General features: G+C 39.7%; 1 protein-coding gene across 9 annotated transcripts in view; it reads left to right on the top strand.

Annotated features, from left to right (window-relative positions):
* The window catches only part of FAM53A (family with sequence similarity 53 member A), a 70,786-nt gene that overhangs the window by 669 nt on the left and 48,893 nt on the right, over positions 1-21,224 (top strand). For 8 of the 9 annotated variants that reach the window (XM_051798613.1, XM_051798616.1, XM_051798607.1 and 5 more), the window contains exon 2: positions 20,534-20,780. In XM_051798613.1, coding sequence (XP_051654573.1) covers positions 20,703-20,780 — 78 coding nt within the window. In that variant the 5' untranslated portion in view covers positions 20,534-20,702. Of the gene's footprint in view, positions 1-5,596; positions 5,621-20,533; positions 20,781-21,224 lie in introns of those variants that run through there. The other variant, XM_051798611.1, reaches the window with a different exon arrangement.

Below are 21,224 nucleotides of genomic sequence, written 5' to 3' on the forward strand. Positions count from 1 at the left end.
AGGTTTAATGGTGCCGCTCGGGGCGGGATCCGGGCACACGGGTGGGACACACGGCCGTGTGTCCCAGGGCCCGGCCTGCCCCGGCCGTGCGGGGAAGGGAAGGGAAGGGATGGCATGGGAAGGGATGGTGCGATCTCCGTACCCGGCGGGGCTCGGACATTCCTTTGTGCCGCTGCCCTGCACTCACATGTCTGCAGGCACGTCCCCCCGCGATTTTGAGGCGATTCCCCCCCCTCTCTGGCTCAAGGATAGAGTTACCTCCGACTAGGTTCGTGTTTTCCCACAATAGCCGCCTTCCCTAGTGGTTCTTGGATGGGAGCGGAGGTTATTTTCTTCCTTCCCCCCGCCCCTCAAGCAGTAGGAAAGTTGATTCTAGTTTATGGCCCCCGAAGTGTAAGGACCAGTTGGGCTCGGTGAGCGAGTGAATGGGCTCATTGTGTCATTCCAGCTTTTCTAAGGGCAGTAACGTGGCTTTGTTCTGGTTATTTGGCTTATTAAATGTTTTCTGGCCTGCAAGAAGGCTGGATAGAAACGTGGTCTTGAGATTCTGGGTGCTCTTTCGGGAGGTCGCGTTAGGTCTTGTGGAGGATCCTCAGGGTTGGCCTCGAGTCAGGGATCTGAACTGCTGGGATCGGGATCGGCAAGTTCGGGTGTTTTCCCCTTTGGAGAAATGACATCTCCACCACAGGGTTCAGAAACCAGAAACTGGTCTTTGGAGCAGCACCTTAGCTTTGGGGTTGCAGGGCTGGGAGGGGCTGGGTGGTTCAGAACCAAGAAGTCCCTGAATTGTAATGTGCATACCCAATCCTAGGCCTTGGGATCAGTTGAGCCAGCTGGTCAAATCCATTTTCTGGTTCGCTGTGCTTACATTAAAATTAGCTCCTGAGAACAGTTCTTTTGCAGCCTTTACTGTTCCACTGGCTCCTGTTCATATACCTGACTGATAGGAAATATTTTTGTCAAAACCGTTACTGGCAAGAACCAGTGAGTTTGTGTATCTTTGTGGCAAGCTGAAACATCCCTGGATGTGTTTTAATTGTGAAGAGCCTGCTTGCTTCGAGTCTGGCTTATGAAACCCGGAGTACAATGTTTGCTGAATAGCACAAACTTTCCTGATGAAGCATGTGACTTGATCTGGTTTTATTGGAGGTGCAGGGTACTTGTTCAAGCCCGAAGAGCTTGTGAGCTTCTGAAAATGCCTAGAAGAGTTGCACTCAGAGTCAGAAGGCTAAATCATACATTTCAAGTAGATCTTAATAAGCTGGTGGAACTCCTAACTAGAAAATGTGTTTACTGCTCATTCATTTTGAATTTCTGGGAAATACTGTTGGTATTAATATGTCTGCTATTTTTAATTATCCCTATTTTTTGCATCAGTAGCAAGATGTTATTCTTCATCGTATGGAAGTACATGCTGCCTGTTAGACAGACTTGAAATACTGATCTCCAAGATCATCCCCCTAATGATATGATATCCTTTTGGGATGTTCCTGTGGTAATCTGGCAGTCCTCTAGTGGCCTTTACCTGCCAGTGCGTAGCCTGTAGTTATTGTTTCTTTAACTGGAGAATTAAAGTTGATTCAGTAATTGTAAAGGGATATTTTAAATTTGGGGAAGTTAAATTTCCCTACTTCCATTTGAAAAGCTATTTTTCTGCACGGTACTATGATTCAGAAGAATGAGGAGGCTGAAAGGAGAATTATTTATATTTGCAACCATTGTGTTAAACTTTGGTAGTAGAGGTATAAAACTGTATTTATGAAAATATGGTGGACAGATAAACTGGAAGCCTAACTCCACTGAGAAGACTGCAATTTATTGCATGGATTGCTTTATTTAAAACAAAACCTTGAAGGATTTATTCTTTCCTTTAGGAATTCCTTGAGAGTCTGGTAGCCATTACTGTGGCTCCCTTTTTTAAGTTCCTTCTTTTCCCTTCTCTGTTCTTTCTCCCCCTTCCTCTGTTGCCTCCCCCCAATCTACATTCCTTTGTGTTAACAGTGATGATGGCAGTTCTAGTCACCTCCTGTGGTTTGATAGATTATTCCCTTTAGAAACATGGTGTACTTAAAACTTTCCAAACACAATTCTTTCCTCGCTCCTCCACTTTTTGGTGCTGGCTTTGAGTTCTGTTCTAAGAATTTGTCCTCTCTGGTTCTGCTTTGAGTTTTCTTAAATGCTAGCAAGAAGTCTGGTTAAACCTTTAGTGGAAAATCTTAATATTTATGTTATGATTTACATTTCTTTTTGTGTATGTTTATGGTCATAGTTACAAACAGAAATTTTGCCTTTTGGCAACAATGAGTTTCTCTCTCCCCTGCAAGCTCACAGGTTTTGCGCTTTCTTTTTAGACAAAACTTTGTTTGCTTTAAACTTTCATTTTTATTTTTATGAAACAAACTTCTTGGACTATTTTTAGATTAGTACATTCTTGAGATCTGATTGTTATGTAAGAATGATCTTGCAGGTAAACGTTCATAGGACTTTGTCTTTGGTCTTACACAATCTACATATAAACTTAAATTTTGAAATAGAGTACCTGCAACTTTTGTTGTAGATATTGTAACTAACATAATCTTTTACTGGGGAGGGTGGAACTACTCGCAGAAACCTGTGAAGGGCTTTATGAGCACTCTTGAAGGAGGGGTTAATGAGCAGAAGCAAGCCCTGTTCATTAATTCTAAGGAAGAAATTCATGGCTAGGAAAACAGGTACTTGAAATCAGGGCAGTATCTGATACCTTCTTGGTAGGTAAGTTTCAATCTCTTGACTCTGTACACCTGCAAGGGAGCTATTTGTGTTGACAGTGTGTTTTTTTGTATATTATAAAGTTTGTGTCCTTAAGGTCTTAGCACTGAAGTATTGCAGTCCAGTGATAGATACAGAGTCTGTATAAAAAAAATCTTCACTTTGTTGGTTTCTCTGAACTGTAAACACTCTGTTAGGGGATTGAGACAGTCATATTTTCTGAAAAATGGTTTTCTTTAAGGGTTTTCTTGTCCCTCAAGAGGAGGTCTGTAAAAATAAAGGGGAGGGAGTGGCATAATTTTAATTCCTTTCTAGGCTACTCTACAAATTTTTCTGTAATCCAGCTGGGTATTGTGGTACTGTTGAGTATAGAAAAATCAAGGTAACTGTCAGCTCTTTAATATAGCCATTTCTACATTTTGTGCTGTTGTGGCTTTTTTGTTTGGTCAGTTTGGGGAATAGTGTCATCAACAAGCTGGCAAGAGGCCGCTGGGCTAACTGCTAGTGCTTTGCAGTGGGCGTAAATAACTTCTGAAGGCCGTGTTTCTGCTAATTTTTAGGTTAAGGGGAGGAAGTAGGCAGGGTTGTTACTAAATGCATTATCTGGGTTATGGCTCTCAGTTTACTGACAGCACTATATTTTTTTTTTAAGCAAGCAGCTGAATATTGTGCTTTAGATAATATAAACTGTTTCAATTAGGAAATTTACTGAGTTATAAAACCAAAACTAATATAATTTGCTTTCTGCTGTCTGAACTTGATTGTATTTTAGTGAAATTCTTGCTGTCACATTTTGCTTGTTGGATATTAACAGTAAGATCAAGGCTTCTGATTACCTAATGTTAGCATTGCTGCTCTGAATTTGATGTGACAACATTGTTTTAAGTTCCTGTGAAAATTAAACTGTAGGAAAATGTTGGGAAGAATTCTATCAATGATATATCAAATATATCAAAGTGCAGGCCCAGAGCTTTGGACATCCAGGGCCAGTGATGGAAGCTGCTCTTCAGTGTGTGTGTCTGTCTGTACAGACAGAGATAAGAGTGTGAAATCAAACAGTATTTTTGCTTAGGGCTGTCATATTACAAGTGTCATTTGCAAAACTGACTCAATATACCAAGACCTACATGTCATAGCGGGGAAGGCATCTGAGATGGAAAAACGCTGTTCCTGCATTTGCTGAGCTTTAAAATTGGAACCCAGCTGGTACAGGAAATAGTTGAAGAAATAACTGCAGCACCACTGTCTATACCTTTACTTCTGTGCTTTAGCCTCAGCTCTGGGATGCTGGAGGATAGGATCTGAATTCCTTTTTTTCTAAAGAGTACTTGTTTTTCCTTAACACTCCCCTCATCCAGCTAACCTTGACAGCTGGCTTACTTTTTTTTTTTTTTTAATTCACTTCACTTTTCTTGGGTTATGAAAGATCACATTTTTAATTTGTCAATTTCTACATTTAAGTTAAGGCGAGTTAATGTTAAAAACGAAGGAAAACCTTTACTGTCCTCATAAGACCTCATACAGCAGGGCTGAGGCTTGGCTTCTACTGTCGCCTCCCCTTGAGCCATGAATGGGAATAATAGGAACTTCTGTTGGTGTTATATTAACTTTAGGTCCCTAATTTGCATCTCAAATAACATTGTGAACAGCATTAATGCCTTCGAGGGCTTTGGGAGGTTTTTTAATTTGTAGGGTAAACGTATTTTTTAACCTAATTGGGCAGTTCATATTATTATTGCAGCGTGTTTAATTTTTGCTCTGTGCAGCTCTTGTTGATGTCAGTGGCCCTAAATCATTCCTTCAGTGCTGTGCACATATGTTATGTTTCACCTTCTTAATTGTAGCTTTAGATTTTTGTCTTAGTAAAGTATTCCTCTATTTCATACAGTTACTGTTGGATAGTATGTGATATTTTTGTTCTTTATTCTACCCTCCAAAGTTTGTGTATAGTGAAAATTCTTGTCTTAAGGGTACTGTTTTCTCTAACTTTCTGTGCATTCCCAATGAAAGATGCACTTTCTGTCTTCCTTCAAGCTTTCTGTTGATCTGACCTCTTTTGGTTTTAGAGGGAGGTTTATCATATTTAAGGAAGGGTGCAAGCGACGAGCTGTGTGTCATTAGGATGTGTAAAAACCTTATTGCTTTATCAGCTTCCACTGTCCAAAAGTAGCATGCAGAATATGGAAAAGTTAAAGTTTGGAGGCTCATGTGTGTGATGTAGATTATGAATCAGCAGAACTATGGAAATACAGTTGAGGCAGAATGGGTCTGGATCTGAGGGGTTTTGCCTCTTGCAGCTCAGCATTTCTAAATCAACACGTAGGTGGCCACTGAGATTGCAGGTGGTTTTTCTATCATGTTATGAACCAGCCTCTTTTTCATAACATAAGAGACTTCTGATCTATGGACAGTTTTGAGGGTGTGATTTATTTGTTTTTAACTGCTGGTCTCTATTTAGATACGTAGGATCTATTGGTATGTCTGTAGAGTGTTTTGGATTAACTGACAGTTACAATTTCGATCTTAGTTAAAAAAAAAAAAAGGAACCTCTTTGTTCAGTTGTCCCAATGTGATAGTAGTGACAAATAATAATTCATTAAGTCCTATTTGGAATGGGGGTAGTGGTGTGTAGCGTGCCCCAAGACTACTGCTGTGCTTCAGAGCCTAATTCGATGCAGTATTTAGTAAGTGAGAGAAGAGAGGAGTAATGAAAACAGCATTCAAGAACTACTTGCTTGAATTGGCTAAAATACAGTGTGTGTTTCTTCTAGTGGGAAAGGGGAAAGGAGCAAGTACCTGGCACTTCATCTTTTCATATCTTAGAAGCGATGAAATGAAACAACCAAGTTGCACCTTGATGAATTTGAGAAGTGTGAGTAACTTGGAGGCTAAACTGAAGGGCTGTTGCCTGCTGTAAGGGGCTACCAAAGGTTAAGACACAACAGCAGTGTCGGTGCTGAGGAAATTGTGCTGGCACTGGAACATGTGCCAGCATGTCCCAGTGACAGCCTGTCACTTGCCCTGTTCACTTCCCAGGATGTATGGTGGTCTCCTTGAGCTTGGCTGCATATATGCTTGCTGACTTCATCATTTTCTTCCATTAGCACTCCATCCTGACCAGACCTTTCTGGTTCAATATTTGGATAAGAAATTGCTGAGCTCCTGCAGGGTGAGGTGGACTGTTGCTGCTCTTTTCATGTTTCACAAATCAGAAGAATGTCATTTAATAAAGCAGACCAGGACCTGGATAAATACCTGCAGTACCAAACTATTGCAGAGGATGAAAAAGGGTAGTATTTTGTCTTTGGTTTACGCTTCTTAAGTGGCCTATTTATGCCTGAACTCTTAAGAGTTAATTCTTCTGTGCTTTAGTGACTTTAGCTTTTGCAGTTTAAATGTGTACACGGAACAGATTCTCTGTCTGTAACTAACACTCTCTGCTTCAACTCCCTGTCTGTAAAATCCTGCATGTTTTAGTTTTTGTTTTGGATTATTTGGTTTGCATGCAGCACTTCACATCCTCAGGAAGTCCTAACCAAGCCTAAGGCAATGGTTGTAAAAGCAAAAGGTGTGTGCATATGTTTGTGTGACAGTGCCTTGACACCACAGCGGTGAAAGCCATTACATCACCCTGCTGGGTTGTTAGGAGGCAAAGCACGCTCGGCTCTGGTCAGAAGAAAAATACAGCAGGATACTGCAATATTGTTGGAACTTGCATGCTGCCACGGGAAATGATTGGAGTGGATTTATTTCTCTGTGAAGAAAGTATGAGGAAGGTGTTGACTTTTTTTTTTTTTGGCATAGTAAAATAAGCTGGATGTGCAAATCCTGATGTTTTAATTTGAAAAATCAGAAAAGTAACCTCTAGCTTGTTGAAACTAAACACACACCTTAGGAGGATAAGCAAAAACATTGTAGTGGCTTGAAATTGAGTTAGTAATTTAAATAAAAAAAAAAAGTAGGACTGCAAACCATCTAGGCTGGGTGTGAGGCCCCTGCCCCATGCTGGTATTGCACATTTAATGTGATTCATAACAGAGGCTTGAGCAGCTCTTCTTTCTGCTCAGTCCAGTACTTTGCTGTCCTCAGCATTAAAACTTGTTCTGAGTATGGAACCAGACATCTTCCTTACTGCAGGTCAGGCTCATTACCTAATTCCCTGGGCATAAGGGACAGCTATTCTTTCCCCTGTAGTAAGTAATCTTTTAAAAATATTTTAACTGTCCTTTGCCATGTTCCTGTTTCCTTGCCTTGTGTCTTGCCCTCCACCCTGCAGCCTTGTGATACTTTTGGCCTAAATAAAACTAGTGTATTCAGGTCCTCCTGAGAGTTCATGATTTTCAACTCTAATAATTTGTTTCCTTCTCTCAGGTTAGTTCACATCAGGCTTTGAGCATGGTGCTTAAAGCCCAAGTTTGTACTACAGCTGAGGCTTTCCTGAGCTGAGTGGAGTAAAAAGACTGCTTCATGTGCCCTGGAGCTGATATTCCTGTTTATGCATCCCCATACATTTGACTTTCTTACAGCAGCTTAACACTTGTTTCAAGGTCAGTCTGTTGATCCAGTCGAGCCCACAGCTTTCTTCTGAAGAATTTGCCTTCCTGTTTGTTCATTTAATCCTGCCTGAGCACACCTCTCAGAACTCAGTTGTATCCTGTTACTTGCAGAACAGTTTTTCAACTTGTAAGAGTTTTATATAGAATTTTAAGGCTGTCTTGCATTCTTCCTGCCTTTCTCCTACTTGTAACAAGCCTGCTCTGCCAGCAGCAGATCATGGGAAGCACAGAAATGGAACTGAGCTGGGTTCCTGTGTGGTGTGTTCTCCTGCAGTGGTGACCTGCAGTGTTACCACCTGCAGTGGTAACTGCTCTCTGGGTATGGTTGTCCCCCAGGTATTCCATTCACTGTAGAGCCTTTGCTTACCCCCCAACAGCAGAAGTCTGTAAACCTTGGGTATATGATCTCACATGTTCTCTCCTGTCTCTAAACCCTGTTACTCTGATGTCCAAGTGAATCAGGTGGGTGCTGAGCATCTCCTTGTTGCTTTTCAGTGCTCACAGAAGATTCCCACCCTCCCCAGAGATTCTGTGGAATGTGGAGAATTGGAGACCAGTCACATGAATTTTGACCTTTTTCTGAAGGCAGGCATGGAATGAAGGCAGGCCTAACCTGAGAAACTGATATCCAGACTTTTCTTTTTGAAAAAAAGCACGTCCTTTTCCTGTCTGTATTAAAATATATCACATAACACTCCAAATCTAGTACTTTGCCAATAATTTCAGGTGTTAGAGTGACTGAAGTCATCTGTGGCTAGGGTTCTTTTAAGCTCTCCATTCTTGAGATGAAATTGCTCTTGCATTGCAAGCTATATGTTGAAGGATAAGCTCTGCCACTTGGAACAACTTTTCTTTAGGGTATTTTTCTTGGATTTGTGTTTGTAAGTATTTGTTGACATCTCTCCAGGTGCAATTTTCTCTCTTTGAAATCTTAGTTCTCATATCATCTCCCCTGCTGAACTCGATTCACATAATGAATCTTGTGCTGCATGGAAATGGATTTCTCCAAGCTCTGTCTCTGTTGGGGTTGTTTGACACAGTTTTGTAAATACTATTTGTTGTTGCTTCTCCAGCACCTCTCCCTGTACACTGTCAGGCTACTTTGCATCTCCACCATTCAGTAATTTCCTTAGACTTGCTCTAATCTTGTGCCTTATATGTGGTTTCTGAATATGTAGCAGTTTATTCTCATCACACAGGTGTATTTGAGTGTAGTAAAAGTTCTGTTGTGCCTGGCTACAAGATGGAATAGTTAATCTTCTAACCATCCGTTCCACTGTGTGCTTTGAGGAGATGGACATCTGTCCTTTGAAATCATGCTGCAGTGTTAAATTGAGCAGAAGTTTAGAAAGTCTGATAATCCTTCTCTAAAGATGTTGAATGTTTGCTAGCTGGGATTACCTCAGTGATCACTTGGAACCCACAATATGTTGCCAGAAAAGTAAGGCAGCATCACCTGGCGTTGAGAAGTGACAGGCAATGTGGATGGTGAAATGTGTATTGAGTGTACTTTAGGATGTTAATACTTGTTTTTAAGTATTAAGGGGGAACTGTGTTAGGAAAAGCTCTTTTGGGAGTGGGTTAATACTTGGTTGTGTCATGTTTTTCTGTATTAAGTGTGATACTCAATTTTTAGTAATATAGTCAGTTACAAAATGCTACATGTCCTTGAGACTAAACTTTATAGTCCTGTTAAATACAGCCTTAACCTTTGGAACTAGTTTGGGGGGGACACACACCTTCCTTTCACCCTTTTCTCACTTGAGCACAAGCTGATCAAACAAAACCTAACCTATTTCTGAATTCTAAACTAGTTATTGAACTAAGTGTTGAACTGCCAAACCGAAATGAAGTAAATGCCTGTAGCACCTGCAGAAAAGGCTGCAGCTGTCAAAAGCTTGTTTATCACTTCAGTACTTCTTGGGTCCAGGTGCTCAGCCAGTGACTTCCCCTGCTGCAGTGGTTTGTTTCAGATCTTCAGCAGAAAAGATGTTACTGCTTCATGCAGACTGTAGTGTGCTTAACGTTTGCATGTGTGAAGATGCCAGGAACCCAGATGTAATTTCAGAAGCTTATTTTAAAGGAAATTTAGATAAAAGTACCCTTTTTGTCAGCACTGAAAGATCATTTGAAAGACTTGAGTTTTCAGGTAAGAGCTGAAAGGACACACTTGCATCTCTTACTGTTGACTTCATCAGATCTTAACTGTTTTGTCCTTCAGCCTGGTTACCAAAGCTGATCTTGTCAGAATGCTGTCATCTGCAAAGGTAACTGCCCAAGTGGGTTGACATGGATTTCCCTTCCAAACAGTCATGATCCTGTCCTCTTTTGCACTGTTGCTGTCTGTGGATGTTGCATGCTGAGCTTACCAAGTGACTTACCTGACAGCATTTAAAGCTGCTAAATTTCTGTCCCAGTCAGTGAAGATTAAAACTAAAGGCCTTCCTCAGCATTCATTTTTCACCTGGCATTTTTGTGCTGTAATAAAATAGTTATTTTGCTTTATACTGACTGAAATGTGGTCCACAGTACTTGTGTACTGATTGGTACCTTGTGCCTGGTTGCCTGCCATACAAGGGAATGGTTTTGCATTAAGGCTTCATAGCCTGTCCTCCGTGAGTAAACTCCTCTGTGATTTGGAGTTCTAGTAACTTCTATGAAGCTACTTTGGCAAGTGAATCTTTCTTCAGAACTTGCTTGTAGAATTAATAAGTCATTCGTTAAACATCTGATAGCGCTGAGGTAGCGCACAGAGAAAATACTGAGCTTTTCCATCATGCAGAAGGTTGTCTTTCAGTATTTAAAGAAAAAAATCATACTAATGTAGGTGGAACAGTTCACTGTTGGGTTTTTTTCTGACCGAACACAGTTGTCTTCTCTTACATGGCGTAACTTTGTTTGCCTCATGTGATTTCTTTTAGTTGATGTAATTGTTACAAATACTTTTTCTAAATACCTACTGCAACGTGTACCCCTTAGTTTGTGTCTTGACTTGTAGCACAGCCTGTCCTGCATCCAGCTGTTCAGTGTGCTGCTGACAGCTGAATGCATAGTGAGAAAGTAGCTGTTTTGCTTTTGGAACAGTCTGGTGAACTAGTAAGAGGTGCATAGCTCAACTGAACTAATTTTTATTGAAGTACCTTAATATGCCTGGCAAGAGGGATGTCCCTGGTGACACTTAAAGTAATATCTGAAAGCACATACAGTACTGACATGTGTGCACTGCTTTTGTCTTTGAAATTTCCTTCGGTTATTTTGATGGACTTTAATTGTGGTCTGCTCATACTTGGGGTGTTTGTGGACTGGTACTGAGGGCTCATGTAGTTAAAGCAGTTTCTGTGTAGTACAGGTCTCTTCAGAAACTTCACCATTCAAAATCTCATGGTATGTGAGAAACAGAAGTTGGACACCAACAAATAATTAAGTTGATAGAGACTGTAGCTTTAGCAAAGTAAGGAGCAACAACAAGAAATTCTTCAAAGTACCATTCAGTTTTGGAATTTGTGGTGTGATAGCTGAGACCTCTTTATCTTAAAGAAAATTTTTGCTACTTGAAAGCTGTATAGTGTTTTAAGCTTTGTTTTCTGAATTCTAATGGATTTGGTAACTAGATGGGAGTGGTAAAACTTGAGGTCTTTCAGTGTGTCAGCTCTCAAGGTGGTGTCTCCTGCCAGATGTACTCAGGTTTCTTCAGTAACAAATTACAGATGGTCAACCATGATAGAGAACAAGTTTGGGCCATGAGATGGAACTTGGTTGTCAGTTACACAGCATATTTCATATCTGTTCAATGCATTTCCATGTTCTTTCAACACAGATAATGTAGCACCAAGCTTTAACTACTTAATGCAAGCTTGCTTAGAATTTTACTCTTGTATGAACTCTTCTTTGTAATTCACCTTCTTTATACTCTTGGGGTTTATATGAAAATATGTAAGCAGTGTATTTGTCATACACTGTCATAAAAGGAGGATACACAACATACATGTGCTCATTCAGTACAGTTGCACAATGATCTTCTGGAGAGTTACAATTTTGAGGCGAAGACAAACTTATCTTACACTGCTAAATTCAGTGTAGTACTTTGTCCTGAGAGGGAAATATTACTTATAGCATGAAGAATTAAGACAGTAAGGCTTGGAGTTGCTGTAGGCATTGAGATGTATGAATATTTACAGAATACTGCTCAGCACTTGAGTTCTAAATTTAGTACTATCTGCAGTTCACCAGCTGTACTATTTACTGAAAAATATTTGGACTGCCATAGGTTCCTCATTTTTAATTTCCATAGTTGTACACAAGCTAATGTAGGGAGACTTCCCTGGGTGCAGATTATATAGCTCATTAGATCCCTGAAATGCCATGAAGGAGCATCTTAACATAAGTGTTTTTCACCTGGCCTGAGGCCTCCAGCAAGAACATTTCACACTCGGGATCATAAAAACAAATGTACTAGCTGGGCTTTTTATTTTAAACAAGCCAACCAGATGTCTGAAACACTTCAGAATGAACCTGGAGGCAAACAGGAGGAGGTTTATTAGCTGTGTGTGTTTTGGGAGCAGGATGTATGGAAGAGATTTGTATAATCCCTCAGCTCCAAGCCCATAGGCCTTGGTAACAGAACAGGACTTCAGTGCTGATATTATTCCATTCTATTATAGGGAAACAGGATGTGTGTGGGGTAATCATTGTTGTCACTGCCATACAAGTTAAGGGTCTCAGTGCTATGTTTTTTTCAGGCCTGGGTATTTTTAAAGCATGGATATGTGCCTGTTATACTTCTTGTTTTTTAACAACAAATACTGAGATAAAGTAGGTGATACTACTTCTTTACTTTTTCCCTCTGACTTCTCTAACTGATGGAGTGAAGGAAATATCTCAGTAGTAGGGCCAGTTAATCTTGATCTGTTTTTTTATTCCCCAAGCCTTGGAGTAAAATAAAATCTCATGGGTCTTGTATACTCTGGATCACTTGCTTTAGTAGGAGTGTACAAGGTTTAGACTGATGGTAGGTACATTTCTCCAAACACTAATATATTATACTCAAACAGTAACAGTGTAAATTATTATTTGAGTCTGAATTTTGTATTTTACTGGAGGCTTTGTATACTATATAAATACTTCCATTGATTTTTAAATGGCATATTTATAAAAACAGTATGTGGAGGTGAAAATAATTTGTGTAGAACCTGAGCTCCAAGCTTTCAGTAATACCATAGACTGGAAGTTGCAGTTATACTCTCAAGTGGTGATCACCCACCAGGTTTTACTCTGAACTGCTCAAACAGGCAATAACTCTTGGTTTGTGTATCATATTCTTGAAATAATGACCATTAGCTCATTTAGTTCATAGTTATGGCAAAAGCCAAGGGCTTGGTGTTCATGTGTAAAAGCCTCAGTTAGACCAGATTTTCTGTTCCTCAGCACTGTATGTTGTAGCCTTGGGCTTTCTGCAGTAATGCTGAGGTGGAGGAAGAGTCCAGAATGGTACATTGCAGGGAGATAACTGGTCACAGGCCAATGCTGATGGCTAATGCAAATGGAACTCCAAACAGAGTAGATGTAAATATTCTTGAGCAAAATTAATGAAATCCTTGCCTGTCGTTGTGTAGATTATTTTAGGAAAGAGAACGTAAGTAACTTAAGCATCTTGGAACAGGATCTTTGTACAGCATCAGACACAAGGCACAGCCAGGCTCTTGTCCTGTCTGGCAAAGATGCTTTAGAAAGTGCAGGATGACTTGTCTGTGGTGTGAATATTAGGTGGTCTTCAGGTCTGAAAGACAGGTTTAAGCCTGGGAGACTTTCATACTGATATGAGTTGGCAATAATAAATGCTCTAACCTCTGGCTGGGTTGAGTTCTTAGCCCTAGTTTTCTGTAGTGATACATTACTTGCTTTAATTAGGTATGATCTGGAAAAAGTCCCTTGAGCTTACTTCACCACTTCTGTTGCTTTGAGAAATATACCTTATAAACTGTGACAAAGGTTTAACATTCCCTGTCTCATCCCTTTTTTCTCCTTTCTGGAAGCAGATTCTTCTCTTTGTTTAAATAAAACCCCAAACCACTGATAGTAACTTGCAAAGTAAAGGGTAGTATATTTAAACAGTACATCATGTAATAGAGTAAAAAAAATTTTTTTTTGAATTCCAAGTTTATTAAATAATCTTTATTTTGTATGTGTTTCTCACCCAAGCTGGGTGAATTTTGCATCTGAAGAGTGAGAAACAATACAATCCAAGGCAATACCAATTACCTTTAACCCGTTTTCAGCACATCATCCATCTGAATTTGCAAACTGGAAGCCAACAACTGAGACCATTACATTCTCTTTAGTTTGCTTCTAGTGCTTCTGCCTGCAGATTTTCTTCAGCTCACACAGAAGGCTTTGAAAAAAGTCTGTTTCTTCGGTTGGAAAACTGAGTGCTGCTTTTCCCCTTTGAGTTGGAGGGATTTGCCGAAATGTGTTGTGTTTTAAGTAAACTGAGGTCTGAAGGCTGTATGGGATAGTTGAGGCTTTCCTTCCTTCCTTCTCCTACGAGTTCTTGTATCTGAAGCGTGGGAGATGGAGTAGAACTGAGTGTGTAGGATGCAGCCTTATTTTATGAGCAGTTTATATTTTGTCACAGCTGACTCAGTGACCAGTTGGTGTTAGTGATGATGCTTTAGGGTCAAAACAGTGAAATTCTGGGCTCAGTAGTGGTTTTTTGCAGTTCAGGTGGGTGGACTTAATATTTATTCTTACCTACCTCTGGAGGTATTAACAACCCAAATCCCAGTTTGTAACCTTAGAATGGTGAATAATAGTCCTGCCTTGCACAGTGAGTGAGGTATGTTCTTCAACAGACAGCTTTGAACTCTTGGTGTTGCTTGTGCTTCCAGAGCCTGTGGAATATCTGAGAAACTTGACTCCAGTGGCTATCTGTTAGTGTAAAGGATGCCTTCTAGCCTATTTTTCTTGTTCCTTTTTGCAGTTTTGTGCTGGAGTTGTGTCAACCTTAATCCAAGCTTGAACACCTCAAAATATTGAAGCTTCCTTCTAATAAAATCTGGCTTATGAAAGCACTGCGTGGAGAAAGCAAAGAGGTTCTGCAGCTGAAGAAATATCTCTTTGGTCCTTTTAAAGAAACTCTAAATTGCAAATGTAGGAACTGGCTTCTTTGGCTTTGTTCAGAGTTCTAGCATGTGTAGAGTGGGGTGTTGAGCCTTACCTTATTTTGTCACATCTGAACTTTTCAGGGAAAAGAATTATTATTTAAACATAATTTGTTAGATGGTTGTGAAACAGTTTCTACAGAATACAGACTATGCTCTTTGTCTCTCTTGGCCAGAAATTGTTATTCTAATACACTGTTTTGAAACTTTTTATAGAGAACCTCAGAAAATAAAGGGGTGCTAGTTAATTGCAATAGAGAGGATCTCTAAAGTATAACATGCTGGAAACTGAAGTGTCCCCCTCTAATACCTATCTCCCAAAACACTGATGCATAATTTCATAGCTGCAGGAAACTTTGCAATTAAAACTTTTTTTTTTAATTATGTGGAATTTGGGAAGGTTTGCAGGATAGCCACACTGCAAATTAATGCTGGAAAGGATAGAGTCCAAATAATTCTCTTTAAATGCCTGCTATCGAGAACCTTTCTGGGCTAAAAGTTAATAATAGACTTATGTTGTAAGGAATGCTTAGCCTCCCTGTGAACTTCTTAGCACTGTAGTAAATATGTATTTTTAGAAGTAGAATGTTCTCTTTCCTTTTGGAAGCTGGAATTTTGCATTGCAAGAAACTAGACATTCTGTAGCTTTTTTTCAGATGGCATAAGGCATTAGCTTGGCAGTTTCTGTAAAGCTGGTCTTCCAACTTTGTGTTGCTTCAAGCATAACTGGGATGGGACAGACAATGCTCTGTTAAATCTTGATCAGTTTTGTGTGATGTTTCAATTTTGAAATGCTCCTTGGATGCTGCAGAAAGTGCCAGGAGGCAAAAAATCACATTGCCTTTCATCTAGAGTCTAGTAGCAAAATCATCTAGATCTGGAGTTAGTACTGCTGGAGTGATTAGCTACTTTGGCTTGCTGAAGCAGAGATAATATTTTAAAGGACCTACTTATCCGAATTGGAATTTTGACTCTAGTTAATCCTTTTCTTCTGCTGGGAGCAGGCTAAGTGTGTCTGTATGGGGTTGTTGGTAATAAGGGTCCCATGTAGCGCTCAGAGCAAAGATAGGAGATAGTGTGAAGTAACAGAAAAGAGGGAACAACCTTCTGTGTTCTCACAGGTAATTTCAGTACCATAGGCAGAAAAAGATGGGGTTGCGACCGTCAAGAAACACCTACATTTGTGTTATGGGGAAATCATCTGAAAATCTTGTGATCTCTTCTTTATCCAAGATGGAACTTCCAGAAACAGAGAAGAAATTGTTAGAAGCATTTCAAACAAATGTAAATTTTCCCATCGAGATGAGCTGTTGCTGGAACATTTTGTCCTGCAGGATGCAAGGAGGAGGAGGAGTGGGTTGGAAATGAGTCTGGCTGCCTTACTTTCTTAGAGCCAAGAAGAGATTTTTGTATTGGCTTTTGTGTTCTTCATCAGGACTCTTCATCTCTTTGAAAGTAGGTTGTCAAATTGAATGAGCCTCTGACATCCTTTAATTGACTGGGAGGTTGGGTAATCCATATTTTTAGTAGTCTTCCCAAAAAAGACACCAGTGATGTCACTGAGAAGATACAGAATTCGTGACATGAGCACTTCTTTTCTATCTCCACTGTTAATTTTGGCAGAGATTTTACAAGTCATTACTACTTGTGGCTAAACTTTTAAAGAAATAAAACCTCTCTTCTTTAATAGTACTATAGAGATAGAATAATGAATCTTTACTTTTCTCAACCTTCAGAATGAATAGAACAGAACTTTTAAATCAGAGACAATGGTGATACTGATTCTATCACAGCTCATTCTCCAACTGTGAGGAATGTTAGCTTTGGCTTGCATTTAGAGTTTGATTTTTATATTCCATTTATTCCATTTCATTAGTCTACCTTTCAACAATAAAAATAGCTTCTTCCCCCTGCCTCACCTCTGCCCCCCAGCTTAAGAAGATCCTAGGAAGATTAAGTCTCTCCCAGGACAGAGACTGACTAACATCTTTTGTTGTGTATGTTTATCTTGGAGGTCTCAGCTTTCTCACTGTTCTACCTAAGGGAATAGTGTTAAGGGAAAGCTGGCCATAATCTTGTAGGACTTCATCCAACTTGGAGCTCCAAGGGCTATTGTTGTTACCTCAAGGCTTGGAGGATATCAGTGTTTGAACTTGCATGCCTGGCTCTGCTGCTGCCTGCAGAGACTTGGTGACACAGAGGTGTGTGCCTACAGGTTGCATGGACAGTAAGGCAGAACTGGAGCACGAGCACTCCAGCAGCACTTGGATGTTGGAGCACGAGGTCTGTGCCATGAGCCAGCTGAAACAAATGATAATTCAGCAGGATCCATGGTGCCCTAACAGGGATGGTCAAATGGTTCGTGTTACTGAAAATCCAATTAGTTTGAAGTGCCAAGCAATTTGAGCAGATTCAGCCTGATAAGCATAAAGTGCATGAAAAGGAGAGACTGAAAAACGAAGTTGGCTGCCTTTAATCAGCTCTGGAAAAACAGTATGGTGGAAAAAGTACATAAAGCAAACAGTTTGCTCTCTCTCTGGGTACATTAAATACATAGCACAGCAGAGAGTCTTGAAATAAACAAAACCCCCCAAACAGATGAAAATACAATGAGGAACTTCCTTCTACTAGAAGGTAATAAGGGACAAAGTGCTTGAAAATACATATTAATAAAGTTTTAAGATTATAACAGCTGAGTGAAGCTAAGAATGCTTAACAACTCTTAAGCATCTCTTGTCTCCTGGCAGCCAGTATTAATTAGCAAAGATGAGGGAAGCAATTCCTGGTGCAGTACAAATATTTCAACTAGAGTGAACCAGGATGTTGGTCACTGAGTTGAGATGCTGAGGCTGCAGAGGTGATTTTTGGATCACTTTGAGCTGTTAAGTTTAACTAGTCAAAGGAATATGAATTGTAAAAGGAAAATGGGAGCAAAACATGTTCAAACCATGCTTCAGGAGGAGATGTCTAATTCCTAATTATAGGAGAATCTGCCTGGCTCAGTGTAGGAAATGCTGATGTCAACTGGCTTTCTTGTGTGGCTTATTTCTTTTTTTTTTTCTGACACTGTAGTTGGACAGGTACTTGGACAAGCAGTGTCAGCATCCCACAATGTGCCCACACAAGCATTTGTGTCCAGTTCATGGCAAACCAGACTGGGGAACTGATCCAGCTGGAAAGCAACCTTTCCCAGAAACAAAAGGAAGTGCTTTGGTTTTATCCAGCTATAAAAATTCCTTGATCTAGTTCTCTGTGATGAGCAGAAACACTTGTGCTGGCACACTGCTGTGGGCCACAAATAGCCAGGGAAGGAAATATGTTGGCAGTTGTGGTGGCAGCTGAGGTGTATCAGACTGCAGCCTGGAATGGCTTTTGTTGGTAGGAGCATGTTGGTGACATTTTGTCCCCTTAAACATTCATTGTGTCATCATTAACAAGGGCTGCCCAGTAGGAACAGATTGTTAGTGTGAAACAGTTAATACCAAGCACATTCGAGGAAGATGAGGAAGGAATTCTCTTGCAAAGCCAGCTTCTGATCTGAGCTAAAAGCCCTACTCACTCTTAGTGTTGTGCTTCCTACTGAGAAATGGAATTTACTCCTGAGGAGAGCAGTAGAAAGTGGGAGCAGGTAGATGAAGGCTTGTCTGACTGACAGCACCTTTTCACCCCTGTGAGCTTAAAAAAAAATCTTTCTCAATGGAGCATGTCTCCATTTGAAAAAGTATTGCTGGTAAGCGTGAGCTGCTGAAATGAAACTTTTTGGGGGGGAATTTCCACATTGATTGTGTTTCAGAACTTACTGGGTTTCATGATGTCAGAAAGGGCCCGAGTGGCTGCAGCTCCCAAGTATTAACTTTCAGTAGGTGGTAGGATTTACAAACGTGGGTAACTGTACAATTCAGCATGATTCTGAAAGTGCCACGCTTCAGTGATCTCATTTGGTTTCCCTTTATCCTTTCATTCAATTGGTTCCTTAACTAAAATCTAATATCATTCTGTCTAGTCTCTCCTTATTGTAGCTTGTATTAAGCTGACTTAAAATTTCAGAGAAATATTTGAAGATTGGAAGTACTAAGCAAAATATTAACGTAACATTATAGTTAACTGATTACAGATCAAAACCTTTTTCTCCCACCTGCGGTAGTTTTATTTAATTTGTTTTTTTTCTTGAGGGGAAAAAACCTCTCACACAAATTCTTCTATGGCCCATCCAAACAGAAGTAATTTAAACATTCTGCTCATCTTGTTCTTATTAGTAGCCTCTTACTTGTGGAAATACTCATCCTTAACATGGAACTGAAAGTCTTGGTGCCAGTTACTAAGGTCTTCAGCTTCAGTATGTTTTCAGTCTGTATAGGGACAATTTCTAACCCCCACTCAGCCTTTATTTTGACTTCTATTCTGGATTTCTAGATATAGTTTAAGCTTCACCAGGTGTAAAAGGGACACAGCAGTGTTAGATTGTGCTGCTCTAGATACTGCTGTGTTCCCATGCTTGCCCTTAAACTTGCTTAGCACTTCATGAACCACACTTGGCTTTGACAGATGCTCACATGGAACAGTGTATATGCAACTCTGATGGTTTTTAATATTTGACTTGATGTAATTTCAGAAGATGTGGTAAATATTTCAAGTTGTGTGCTTCCCTGAAAGACAGGACACATCCAGTAAAAACAGACCAGTCGAAGTTTCAGCTATCTGGGTGGCATCATTTGTGGTGAAAAAAGCACTTCTAAGCATCCTATCTTATAGCACACACAAAAAAAGTAGACACCAGAATGAGGCCAAAAGATGGGCAGAAGTTGTGTTTGTGGGGCAGCTTTCAGGCTAAGGGGGGCTAGTATGTGGTAGACTGCTGTGAAGGTGAAATAGTGTATGGTTAGCATATGAAAATCATATTTGAGGATGTACTCAGAGGAAACAGGTTTAAAAGATAATCTAACATCACCATTAATACTATTAATATCTTAGTTTTGAATGGGTTTAACTTGGCTCATGCCCTCAAGTGGCTTTTTTCCTTGCTACTACTGGTTATTTAAATAGCTGGTAAGTAGCAGTGTGGAAGAGGCAATATTTTACGGAAACATTAATTGAAAATTATTATTTTCTGCTATTGTTTTTTACTGTAGACATTAAAAACTAGCAAATGGAAGTAAAATTTAAGGTCCTAGCAGCATCAGTGTTCCTTCCCCAAGCCTCATGTTGCTTTGTTTAAATTTGGAAATACCTCTGCGTGGATCTCTTCCCTCTTTTTATTCCATAAGTGGTCACTGAATATGCTTGACCAAATTAAATCATAAGCAAGAATGGTTAATGCAGTTCACTAGAGAGAGGGGAAGAAAATATGTGGGGGATGTTTAGGATAAAAAGAGGCAGCTGGTGAACCAAATGCTTTTGATTTAGATGACTGCTCACAGAATAAAGATATCTGAGTTGTTGTCTGTGATACTTTTATGTGCATGGGAATCTGTCCTGCTTATCAATGTAAGATCTGGTGTTTGCTGACAGGTAACAATTATGTAACCTTAAAAAAAAAAAAAAGAAAAATCAGAGAGGAATACATTAAAAATAGCTGAGGGTTTGGGAAGTAGTTATTGTGTTGGAGCTACCCACTGCTCCACTTTTCTTTTTAAGGAGTGATGAAACAATGTGGTAGAATGTCTTGAAATGGTTAAAGGTGTAGAACAGCGTGGTGGGTAAGTGTGTGTTTCATATGCTGTTCCAGAATACCTGACTAGTTTAAATGAGGGAAAGCTGAAGTCTTCCTTCTGCCTTGGATCAAAATCCTGGGTAGAATCAGTTTTAATAGTAGGAAACAGCAAAATAATACCCTGATCTTTACTATGTATGAATCTCATCTCCTTTCTGAAGTTGTAATCATTGAAACCTCAATAGGAGTATTCTTTCATGAGTGGAGACATGTAATCTGAATTGCCAGGTGTTGGCACTGGTCACAGAGGGATATATTTACATGAAGGCATGGTCCAAATAAGAGTTGTTTTATTGCAATATTAACTACAATGTACACAAGAATTTTTCTGACTTTTTCCTTTTTCTACTCCAATTTTACAGGAAATCAGACATGATACACTGACAGCATTTGGAAATAAACTTTGGCAGTAAGATGGAAGCATAAATCTCAAGCCTTTAGACCAAAACAGAAATGGCTCATGAGTATTGAAAGAAGATACTGAAGAGCCTCCAACACTTCTGTGTGAGCAGTGGAAAAGGAACAACTACCATGGTAACACTAATAACTGAAAAGCTGCAGAACCAGAGCTTGGATGATCTGACCTGTAAAACATACAATATTAATCTGGTAAGGATCTACTAAAAAAAAACATGTCACTCAGAACTACAAAATGAATTCAAGAATGTAGATCAGCCAGAATTCAGCTATTTAAGTTAGGGCTGGTTTGCAAAGTGGGGTGAGAGTTGTAAGCAGGGGGGAAAAGTAAAATTTAAGTGTATGGTCCCTTCTTGAAGTGATGCTTTCTTATTTTAATGACCTTTTTAACCTTACTGCTTCAATTCAAATAGTGGAAAGACAGTTCTCTTAATGAAATAGTGTTCTAATGACTGAAAAGAATTATCAGATCTTAGGATTTCTTTTTTACAAAAAAACAAGTACTTGTATGGGTTGAAGTTTTCTTCACTTCATATAACCAAGTGCTTGATATCTTTGTATCTGACAACAGTATTTACAAAAATCCCTGACTGCCACATAGTTAACTATCAGCACTGGGAAAAAGGAGAACAGGTC

The sequence above is a fragment of the Manacus candei genome, unplaced genomic scaffold, assembly GCF_025592945.1.
Source record: "Manacus candei isolate 608988 ecotype Guabito, Panama unplaced genomic scaffold, ASM2559294v1 h1tg000048l, whole genome shotgun sequence".
Classification (NCBI taxonomy): domain Eukaryota; kingdom Metazoa; phylum Chordata; class Aves; order Passeriformes; family Pipridae; genus Manacus; species Manacus candei.